Source organism: Petaurus breviceps, unplaced genomic scaffold, assembly GCF_028583685.1.
Source record: "Petaurus breviceps papuanus isolate PSGF00001 unplaced genomic scaffold, PetGlider_PUasm1.0 38, whole genome shotgun sequence".
NCBI lineage: Eukaryota > Metazoa > Chordata > Mammalia > Diprotodontia > Petauridae > Petaurus > Petaurus breviceps.
The window spans coordinates 38,594,435-38,606,639 of record NW_027186304.1 but is presented as its reverse complement, the minus strand read 5'-3'; the positions used below and the strand labels follow the sequence as shown (position 1 = coordinate 38,606,639).

The 12,205-nt window shown below is 39.3% G+C and overlaps 1 protein-coding gene across 9 annotated transcripts in view; it reads left to right on the top strand.

Annotated features, from left to right (window-relative positions):
* The window catches only part of OSBPL1A (oxysterol binding protein like 1A), a 359,956-nt gene that overhangs the window by 332,884 nt on the left and 14,867 nt on the right, over window positions 1–12,205 (top strand). For all 9 annotated transcript variants that reach the window (XM_069099804.1, XM_069099806.1, XM_069099802.1 and 6 more), the window contains 3 exons: window positions 6,670–6,786; window positions 8,038–8,161; window positions 12,103–12,193. In XM_069099804.1, the coding sequence (XP_068955905.1) occupies window positions 6,670–6,786; window positions 8,038–8,161; window positions 12,103–12,193 (332 nt within the window). The remainder of the gene's footprint in view (window positions 1–6,669; window positions 6,787–8,037; window positions 8,162–12,102; window positions 12,194–12,205) is intronic.

Here is a 12,205-nt window from a genome sequence, read left to right as displayed (position 1 = left end):
GTACCTAAGCTATTCCACTGATCCACCACTCTATTTCTTAGCCAGTACCAAGTAGTTTTGATGACTGCTGCTTTATAATACAGTTTAAAGTCTGGTGTGGCGAGGCCACTTTCCCTAGCATTTCTTTTCATTATTTCCCTTGATATTCTAGACCTTTTGTTCTTCCAGATGAATTTTGTTATTTTTTATAGCTCTATAAAATAATTTTTTGGTAGTTTTATTGGTATGGCACTAAACAGGTAAGTTAATTTAGGTAAAATTGTCATTTTTATTATATTAGCTTGGCTTAATCATGAGCAACCGATATTTTTCCAGTTATTTAGATCTGACTTTATTTGTGTGAAAAGTGTTTTGTAATTGTATTCATATAGTTCCTGGGTTTGTTTTGGCAGGTAGACTCATAAATATTTTATAATGTTTACAGAACTTTAAATGGAGTTTCTCTTTCTATTTCTTGCTGTTGGGCTTCATTAGAAACATAGAGGAATGCTTAGTATTTTATGTGGGTTTATTTTATATCCTGCAACTTTGCTGAAGTTATTTTTTATTTCAGGTAGTTTTTTACTTGATTCTCTAGGATTCTCTAAGTATCATCATATCATCTGCAAAGAGTGATAGCTTAGTCTCTTTGCCTAATCGAATTGCTTTTATTTCTTTTTCTTCTCTTATTGCTACAGCTAACATTTCTAGTATCAAATTGACTGACAGAGGTGATAGTGGACACCCTTGGTGGCAATGCTTCTGGCTTATCCCCATTACACAGAATACTTGCTGATGGTGTTAGGCAGATGCTGCTTATTGGCTTTTTTTTCTGTAGACAATGAGTGTGATCACAGGAGAGAATAAGCACCAGGGTCCTGTTGTCTTCTCTTTTTTAGACCTTCCTCTTGATAAAATAATTAATATTCTGGGCAAAATTACCCTAATTTCATGCAGTAGTATTCTTTCCTATGTGACAACAGCAGTGATAATTAGAAAGCTACAAATTTCTTCCCTTTCTTTGGAGCAGAAGAGGAGAGATTTGAGGCCAGATGGGCACCAAGAGGGAGTTTGTTTAGGTCTGATGAGCTGGTGTCAAAAAGAAGATAGAGATGTTTCTCAGAACAGCAAAGTACATTCTGAGTTCTCTCTGTTCTTTAGTGCAGTGGTGTCAGCACTGACGAAGAGCCCCTCACCTATACATAAGGATCCCTGTGAGCTACATATCGACTTAGAAAATTGAACATATTAACATTATCTATGTTCTGTTGTGTTTTTATTTGTTTTGTTCATTTTTTTTTTCAATTACCTTTTAATCTGGCTCAAGCCACCCTGGGGAGTGTTGCCCACATGTTTGATGCCTCTGGTTTAGTGGTTACTGTAAAATGTTGCACATGGAGTCAGAAAGAGTTGCATTCAAATCCCACCTCACATACTGCCTGGCTGTGTGACCTTGAAAAAGTCACCTGACCTCTTTCAGCCTCGCTTTTCTAGCACCAACTGTACAGGGTGATTGAGAAGATTAAATGAGATGATGTATGGTAAAGTGCTTTGAAAACCTTACAGCAATGTATAAATGTTAATCATTATTATCATTATCACTACCAAAGAGCATGGTCTTAAACTAAAATCAATGTTTAAGAGAGACGGAGAGAGATTGAAACAGAAAAAAAATGAGGGAGATGAGTAAATGCCACCTTAGTCTAAATTCTATTTTCCTCTCATCCTTCCTATTCCATTGAGCCAGATCTCTCTTCTCTGAGCCAAAATTGGAAATCTCCTTGAATGCCAAAGCTTTTCTTCATGTCCTGTATTGCACTGATGTCTCTTGAAGCTGTGAAAACTGCCCAGAAAATAACCAGAGGTAAAGAGGAGCTCCTCCTATAGGGTGATGCTGATGGTCCCAGGGCGCTCTAAAGCAGAAACTCCAGGAGTGGATCCTAATAATAGCAGACCAGGCCAGCATAAATCCTGCTGCTTCTCTTCATTGAATCAGATAACTAGGGAGATTTAGTCTGAAGAAAAGAAGCTATACTTAATTATGTTCCAATTTTTGAAGGGTTTTTGTTCAGAAGTGCTGGACAGAGACCTGAGATGACCCTTCTGAATGTGCTTCTAAATTATAGCTAGCTAGCATTTATATAACACTCTTAAGGTTTGCAAAGTGCTTTACATATGGTATCACATGTGGTCTTCACAACAGCTCACTGAGTTATGTACTATTATTATTCACATTTAACAGACGGACTGAGATACCCAGAGTTGTGATTTACCCAGAGTCACAGAACTGCTGAGGAAAGATTTGAACTCAGGTCATTCTGACTTCCAAGTCTAGCACTGTATCTTCTGTAACACTAAACTTCATTAAAAAACAATGAGATTTCCCTGAATGAGTCAAATTCAAAGTCAGCTAGCAGACACCAAAGTCAGGTGCTACAGGGCCCAGGGCAGAACTCTTGAATGGGAGTTATATTGAATATATATATATTGAACCAAATAGTATCTTTCCACTGTGCATCTGCAGTCTGGCCAAGGATAATGCAGCTGGATGGTTCAGTGAGTATAGGACAGGATGGGCAAACCTGTTGGTAAAATCTTATTATTCTGACCCTTGCACTCTTGAAGGCTGTCCTAGCTGAGTACCAGGTGCGACAGCAGACTCCATATCCCTCTGCCCTCTAAAGATCTGCCAGATTTGTTTATTTTGTCTGCAGTAGGTCAGGAAGACCTTCTACTAAGATTTATATAGAGGGCTTTCAGTTCAGAGGTTCCCAAACTTATTTGATGCTTTTCAAAAAGAAGCATTACTCAGTGCCCCCTGGGATTTGGTTAGGTTAACCCTTGTTTTTAGTCAGTGCTTCCCAATTGTACCTGTGGCTACCACTACCCTCGCTGGATGACTCCAGCCAAACCCCCAGGGGGCATCATCACCCTACATCCATGAAGAGAGTATCCACACTGATGAAATCCTAGATCTTTTGACTTTGAAGTTGAAAAAGTCATTTGAAAGAGGAATCAGATATCTTGTGCTTGGTCCTGGAGAAAAGAGCTAGGAGCAGTGGCTGGAAATTACTATGGGAGGAGTGACTGTGGCTTAATATAAAGGGGGAAATTAAATGTTAGAATTTTAAGAAATGGATGAGCAACCAGGAAAGATAGAAAGACATCTCCTAGCAGATACTGGATGGTCACTTTGTCAAAATGTTATAGTTGGAAATTATGTTTTAGTAGCTGTTATACTTGACAACTTTCATAACAACTGAAAATTCTGTAATGTCCTTGTTTGTGTCTTAAGTACAGTTCAGGTCTCAGGACTATGTCTCCATTTGTGGAACTCAAACTTACTTTTGACCTCTTATTAGATTTTGAATATAAAACAGCCTGTTTTTCATTTCTTTTTTTTTTGTTTTTGTTTTTGGAGGGCAATTGGGGTTAAGTGATTTGCCCAAGGTCTCATGACTAGGTTTTTTTTGTGTGTGTGTGTTAAGTGTCTGAGCCCGGATTTGAACTCAGGTCCTCCTGACTCCAGATCCAGTGCTCTTTTCACTGTGCCACCTAGCTGCCCCCTGTTTTTCATTTCTAAAAAGCATGGCTATAAAATAATCTAACTGGTTTCACAGGTATACACACAGTAACACCATTACTTTATATTCAGACTGCCTAAATGGAACACACTACTTAAAATGGATCGTGCTTTTCCTGTCCCTGGACCCTATACCTTTCCAAGTCTACCCAAACATAAAGACTTAACTCCAGTTCCACCACTTCCATAATGTTTTATTGATTATTATGTCATATTAATTTGCTGACCCCTGCCTTAATAAAGTAGGGCCCCTTGGTGTGACGTGCCTCACCTCTGCCTTAGGATGAGAAACCAAAATTCACCTTTCTGTCATCCTCATCACAACTAAACAGTGTACAGTTGTCCTGCAGCTGACAAAGCACTCTAGTTTTCCGGGTTTCTGATCACCCTTAAAATCCAGATAACAGTCATGAGTAAATGAGATGCTGGGAACCAAGCAGGAAACTTTGGTCATTTTTACCATAAGTAAACCCTTCTGTTCAGAGGAACTGTTTTCTCTCGGGTTCTCACATATGTGTCATTCTTTCTGCACATTTCAATAAACAAACATGTCCAAATAAGAAAGAGACACCACCTTAAATATATATCACTGTCACTTTCCAGTAACCAGGTCATACTCCACACACAAATGGAGAACCCTTCCTCATAGTAAAGAAAAATAGCTAAAACAAGACAAGGCATTGGACCATATCTAACAGGGTGGCCATAAGACTCTTCCAAAAATGCTCCAGGCTGTTCTTAACTTTCTCTGCCTTTACAATGATTATTTTCTGACCTTGAATCACCTATTGTCTCATTACCATTGTTGTTGTCATTAGAGATTTAGAACTAGAAGGGACTTTAGAGATCTTCTGCTATGATCCCCTCGGTTTACACATGCAGCACCAGCTGCAGGAGTTCCCCCCAAGGAGAAGGGAGTACTCTGACTCTTAAGAAGGAATAAAATCTTGAGAGACTGTATGTTCAACTGCTTTGGCTAGTAACAATGTCCCCCATGCCTGCAAGGCCCTCCCTCCCTCCTCCTCTCTGCCTCCTGGTTTCCTTCACAATCCCACCTTCTAAAGGAAGCCTTTCCCAAGCCCTCTTAATTCTGGTGCCTTCCCTTTATTCATTATTTCCTGTCTATTCTATATATAGTTTGTATGTAGTCGTTGCATGTTGTCTCCCCCATTATATTGTGAACTCTTCAAAAGCAAGGATTATCTTTTTGTCTTTATATCTCCAACACTTAGTGCATTTCCTGACACATATAGAGGCTTAATAAATGTTTACTAACTGACTGCATGAGTTAAACAGTGAAAGAAAACTCTGAAAGAACTCTTCATCTTGCTAAGAAATAGGAGATTTTTTTAGAAGAGCTTTTTTAATCGGTAGACTATGTTTTCAGAATTGAGAAGGGTCAGTAGTTATAGTGATGATTAAGGGTGGCTCTGGCTGTGATACTTTTCACAGCTGTTATATTGAATAATCATTTTGTCTTTTATTGTTAATTACTGTCAGTAATTAGAAGAGTCAGTGATCTTGCTGTTTATTTAAGCCTAGCAGGTTGGTGGGGGGAAGAGAGGATATTATATATTAAGATGAATAAAAGTTTACTGAAAGAGAGGCTTCTCCTATTTATTAAATAAAGAATACTTAATAAACTGGGGTGGGGCCTCAGAGCCAAATGATTATTGAAAGAGATGTTAGCATTTTATAAATTGAGGAAATATCAAAGCATGCCTTCTAATCACCTTAAAACCTGGGATGAGAATGAATAAGGAAAATGAGCCAGCAGCAGGTAGTGAGAGGGATAATTACCCCCACCAAGCTATACATGAGAGTGATTGATTCTAACCCCTGTTACACATAGGGATTCATTGAGGATTCTAAAATATTTATTTGTCCTCCTTGGTATTTTCTCTCATTACAAATTCATTGTAATTTATAAAATATTTGCAAAGGGCCTGATGGCACTGCTAATGCTTTTACTAAAATTTGCCAGTTTTACTCTTTTGATGTATACTAATGTACATGGCTATTATTTCTGATCTTACTATTTGATTAATGATTCGGTTAGCATCATTGGTTTACTAAGTACACTTTTTGTATTATTACTACTTAATGAGGAAACCAAAGCCCAGAGTAGTCAAATGAATTGCCCAAATCACACAGGTAATAAATGGCAGATGAGATTTGAACTCAGATCCACTGTATCAAGTATACTTCATTTCTACCTGCCGTAATCCTTCCCTTACCATAATCCTTCCCTTACTTCAACGTCCAGCCGAGAATTCATCTCTTCCATAAGAATTCTTTGATTCTCCCCAACCTTAGCCATAAATGATTTCTTACTTCATGAATTTCTAATACTTCTCTACTCTAGTGGAAAAAGCAGTAGATTAAGAGTCAAAGGATTTAAGTTTGACATCCATGCCTTCCTCTTCCTACCTGTGTGACCTTGAGCAATTCACCTGACTTCACTTTGGACCTCAGATTCTCACTCTGGCACATGAAAGGACTAAAGTAAGATCACTGTGTGTTCTATGGCATACTTGGACTTTTTTGTGTGCTTTTGTCATATCATAACTATTATATTTTATCCTGCCATAGAATCTTAAAAAATAGAAATTGTTTTTTGTGGGGTTTTTTTGTATGAATACTTAAGTACATCTATGCAGAAACTGCCTAATAAATACTTGTTACATTTGATCATACAAAGCAGAATGTGTTTAATGCCACAAGCGTAGAGTACAAATAAAATTCGATGGAAGGGGGAGTGGTGGAGGCAGTTTAGGAGTGACTGATGAATGGGTCATTCTGTGTCCTTGGACAGGGATCCCATCTTATAAATGTCCTGCTCCTTAACTAGTCCAGAGCCAAGCAGTTTCCAGTTGATGCTCAATGTGTACTTGGTTTAACAAACATTTAGTATTCATTTTAATCTCATATTTATTTATCACCTTCTGGGGCTTACAGTCTAGAGATTTAGAAGAGATGAGACAAGGATGCCTCATGGATGAAATTAATTTTATAAAAGTGCTTTTAAAAATTCCATATAAGTCTCTAGTAAAATTTCAGAAGGAGGTGTTGCATATAAATTTTGTTCATGTGTTTGCTTCTTATAGATGGGTACTTCTGAGGAACCAGATGAAATGCCATTACCAGATTCTGAAAGTGTGCATGTCATCCCCGGAAGTGTCTTGCTCTGGAGAATAGCTCCACGGCCTCCCAACTCTGCACAGGTCAGACCTGATTTCTGCATACTCTCCAAACCCCACATTTTGCAAACAAAACCATTGAGGTACAGGAATCTTAGATGATTTTTCCAGTGTCACACAGTTAGTGAGTATGTGAGGCAGTATCTGCACCCAAATCTCTGATTCCCAGGTCTAGGACTGTATCTCCTCTACCCCTCCAATTATTTGGCGTCAGCCTTCCCAGGAGAATTTGTGGTGTGTAGACTAGACAGTGAATGAATCTCCCAAAGCAGAACTTCATGCACTGTGGCATCTGGGTGGAAAAGGTACTTTGGGCTTGGTGGCAAAAGCCAGGAGCATTTTCCCAGTCTCCTGCTACATCTGCCAGTGAAAAAGGAAGGCCAGCTCTGGTAATGCTGTTTGTCAGGCTTAAGCACCCAGCCATATGAACGAGCTGCTAACATGGAGATAAATAGTGGTTCCTACTGAAGAAGAGAAATACAAATATTTTACCTGATTATGCCTGTATACTGGGGGGCAGCATAATGTTGGGTACTTGCACTGGGACTCAGATTTCAGACACTTCTTGCCAATGGGACCCTGAACCAGGAACTCAACATCTCTGAGCCTCTTTTTCCTCATGTGTAAAATGAGAATTATAACAACCCTTGCCTCACAGGACAGTTAGGAGGCTCACATGCTATAACGTGGCCTGGTGCAGTAGATAAACCATCAGGCCAAGAGTCAAGACCAGAATTGGAGCCTGACCTCAGCTTCCTCATCACAGAATAAGGATGATGCCATCAGCCACTTCCCAGGGTTGTTGTGAGGGTAAGATGAGGTGGTGTTTGTAAAGAGCTTAGCACAGTGCCCAGCACATAATTTTAATAAAAGCTTGCTTAATAAATGTTTGCTCCCCTTCTCTCCCTAGAGAACTTTGCAAACCTTATTTAAAGCAATACATAAATTTCAACTACCATTTTCTGGAGGAGAATCTGGGTCAGAAATTTGGTGTGTCTCTCAACAAGCATTTATTAAATGTTTACTATGTCCTAGGCACAGTACATAGGACTGGGGATAGGAAGACTGACTTCAGAGCTTTTTGAAATTGATGCCCTTTAGTGAATTAGATTTAATTGAAGAACTTACAGGTGAATCCTCTGATTTGATATTCTTAACAAGAATGTGTTTGTATTGTCTAAGGAAACATCACAAAATAATATGTTAGGGACTTGTCATTTTGTTTTAAAGACATTTCTTGCTATGTATAATTTTGTTCATTTTTCTTCCTTTCAGATGTATAATTTTACTAGCTTTGCTATGGTTTTGAATGAAGTAGATAAAGAAATGGAGAGTGTGATTCCTAAGACTGACTGCAGGTTACGACCTGACATAAGAGCAATGGAGAATGGAGAAATAGGTAACTTCTGAGAATATTAATTCATTTGAGATGTAATATCACTGATAATTTGCATCAGTAGGAACCTACTATTTTTCTCTTTCTCCTAGGTATTTCTTCAGCATTATACTTAATGTAATTGTGATATTTTAAAATGTTCTCCAACTTTAAAGCAGACTTTGTTAATTTATAGTATTATTTATTGGTAGTGTGACTTTGCTAATAATAAAGTATATTCCAGATGACTAGAATTAGAATAGAAGTCACAAAAAATTAGGAAACAGCATCCTTGCTCTTAAATTTTTGTTACTTCAGGACTTTTTCTAATCCTCTACTAAAATCCTTTTCTAGTGCCTCATGATTTGAGGGAGTTGCTCCCTAATTATTGAAAGCAGTGGTAGGAGCTGTAGCGGCAAGCACCCCAGTGTCCCCAGGGTGCCTGCTCACACAGGTTCTTGGATCTGCTTTGATAAAGGAAAGCAACTCAAAATGGGTTAACAAGCTTACTTTAATCAGTCAGACATATATCGGTTTATCTTGTTCAGCGGAAAAAGGTCAGCACCCCGAACTTAAAAGCATACAGGCAGAATTATCAAGACAGAAACAGATCAAGTAGACAGATTTCCAAACTGTCCAACCATTACATCCATACCCAGTCAACATCTGGGTTTCCACATCTGGGTTTTTTAAAGCCCGGGGGGACTCTCAACAACGGCTTCCCAGAATTCAGATCAAATCATAGAACACTTCTCAAAGTGAGTCCCAAAACAAAGCTACACATCAGGGCTTATATAGCCTTCTCCTGGCTCAGAGAATGTAACAACCTTATTGACCCACTGGCTAATCAAAAAGTATCTACTGAAAAACAAGCCTCCCTCCCCAGGCTTCTGGTGCACTTTAGCCTAGGGGCAGGGAAGATCTTCCAAATTTGCATTCCCATTACATTCGGCCCCAAGATCTTTCATGCCCATAGCATAGACAACTTACTTTTGAATTTACTTTTTGTAATGTTATGCAAAGGAAAGGCAACTTCCCAAGGTTCAGAATACCAGCATAGGTGCTCTCCATTTTATTCAGTGTCAAATTAAGAACAGAGAAGGTCAAAACATGACATCATTCAAAATACAGCATTTACTAAGCTGATTAAATAATCTCCAAGTACTACCCCACCCCAGGACCTTCCACTCATTCAATCAATTACAAAGTCCCTGTTCTAAAATACTACTCCACCCCTAGGCTGTACCTTCATTTAGTCCACCACAAAGTCCCTCTTCTCAAATGGAGATTAGTTTCCAATCTAAGTAAAGTACATTCATTTGGTCAACCATAGAACACAAAAAGGTCAAAAGTTCCCCACCCCTGGATCTCAATTGAATCTACCCCAGAGTTACATCAAGTTTAAACACAGCACTTAATACCCAAATGGAGGTCTTTTCTTCATCTTGACATGAGGCAAGTTCTCAGCAATCTTATTTCCTGGGGAGACAAGGCTTAGCAAGGCCACAAGATACATTGCCAGTCCCTTCATTAATTCATCCTCTGTCTGTAGAACAGTCCTAGAACCCCTGAAAACATTAACAAAACCCTCTCCCAGGATTTCTGTAAACATACAACCAGAAAATCCTTCTTCAGGGCTTCTGAACCAACAGAAAGGTTCCCAGACCCCTGCAACAACAGCACTGTCCTTCACCAGTGGACAGTATTCATTCTGTCTGCAGGACAGTCTCCAGACCCCTGCAACAACAGCACTGTCCTTCACCAGTGGACAGCATTCACTCTCTGTCTGCAGGACAGTCTCAGGGCTTCTTAACCAAAAGCCAGGTTCCAGGACTTCTTCAACAACAGGACTGTTTCTTTCACCAGTGGACAAATCTGGCAAAACAACATCAAAACAGACAGACAAAGTACCAGCAAAACAGCCATGTCTCCTCAGTCCTTGGCAGCTCAGGGGGCAGGTCTCAAAAGTCCAGGGCAATTCAAAGTGGCACTCAGCAATGCTCTCTGTCTCTCTCTGCCTCCACGAGGTGCTGCTTCCAAAAAGTTCTTCTGCCTCTCTCTTGTCTCCAAATCTAAGTCACCAGCTCCTCCCAGTTCAGGACTCTCTTTTCACATCAACAAGTCCATCCCACGGGTGGGATTAACAAGCTCTGGGTTTTAACACAATCAATTTGAAAAACCAAGCCAATACAGGGGAATATTTAAATGCCATTACTATCACAGTAGCATATGAACTCAGTCAAGTCCAGTTACACTGGAAAGGACTCCAGTATGTGTCCATCCACAAATTCTGTATGTAAGGATTAGCCTTTTTTGAACTGGAGATGGAAACTCGGCACCTGTAGCAATGACAGACTATCCTTCTGGCCTTAGGAACTAATAAAGATCAACTCCTAAAGGGTGGATGAACTTGATAAGAGAAGGATTCACACAATGAAAAGATAGGATCCAGGAAGTAATATATTTGGAGACTATTTGTATTTCCCTAGGAAGCCCTGTGTAAGGACAATGGGTGGCTCTGTTCCTTAGACTAAATCTTGGAATTGCAATCAGAAGACCTCAAAGGTCACATGGGCCAATCCTTACCCAGACCAAGAATTTTATCTGCAACATCTCAGCAAGGAGTAGTCAGCCAGCTTTTGCTGGCCCCTTGTGCCAAAGGAACTCACTGCCTTTTGAAGCACTCCATTCTTTTCATTGACAACTTTAAAGTTTTTGATTTAATATCTTATGGATGTACTTTGTTTTTATGGAAAATTTACTTCTGAACATATTCCACTTCTTCCCCTTACTAGTAAGTTTTTCCTTATACCAAAAGTTTTAAGGGGGAGGAGGGGGGGGGTGGATTCAGCAAAACCAGACAATATATCAGTTGTGTTTGATGGGGGTATACATTACATTCCACACCCATATGACTGTAATTGTTAGGAGTTGTGTTTTCCTTACATTGAATTAAAATCTGCCTCCCTATTGATTCCACTCATTGGCCCAGTTCTGGCCTCTAGGACCAAGCAACAGAAACCTATTTCTAATTTTTACATTATGGCCCTTCAGATCCCTCTGTTCTGGCTCTTCTTTTCTCCATGGAGAACTATCCCCAGATTATTTAACTAGAATTCCTGTGGCACATTTTGGAGTACCCCCTCCTCTCTATGGACGTTTCACCTTGACACTGTGTATCCAAAAATGTGGCTTCTTAAACCAGACCAGTACTTCAAAATTATCAGTAATTAGTTAAAATCATCAACCCTTTTTGTTTTATATTAGAAATTTCCAAATTTCATGCAACCATGTTATCTTCATGTTATTAGGCCAAGCAGTACTTTGAAGAAAACCTCATTTAATTCAGCTTTTATTAAGTACCTACTATATGCAAAGCACTAAGCATTCAAAGACACACAACAATGATCCTGCACTTAAAGAGATTACATTCTAACACAAGGAGAGGACAAGTCAACCAGTAACTGTAGTATGAGCGTGAGTATGATGAGCGTTCTGTAGGGGTCAAGACCAGCACTTCTCAAACATTGGGGTCTCAGGATCTTTTTACACTCTTAAAAATTGTTAAGGACCCTCCAAAAAGCTTTTGTTTCAGTGAGTTATATCTGTTGATACTCACCACATTAGAAATTAAAACATCTTAGTTAGAAAGTAAGTTGGATCTCTAAGACCCCTTGAAAGGGTCTCAACAACCCCCACGGGTTCCTGAACTGCACTTTAAGAATTATTGGTCTGAGCAAATGATTGTGGGAAACTGGAGGAGGCAGAGACTGTCTTGAGGATGGAAGAAGGAGCAGAGAGGGAGGCATCCAGAAGATGGCGCGGCTCGCTTCTCTTCCTACAAAGTCAGCATTTTTATGTGTGTTTCAGATTTTCTTCATGACTCTCCAGGGAACTATTTGAAACATTTTTTTTTGCATCTAAACCATGATGAGTTGCTTATGTTTTTAAATATTCTTTTTTAGATCAAGCTAGTGAAGAAAAGAAAAGACTAGAGGAAAAACAAAGAGCAGCCCGCAAAAATAGGTCCAAGTCAGAAGAGGATTGGAAAACAAGGTTTGTGAATAT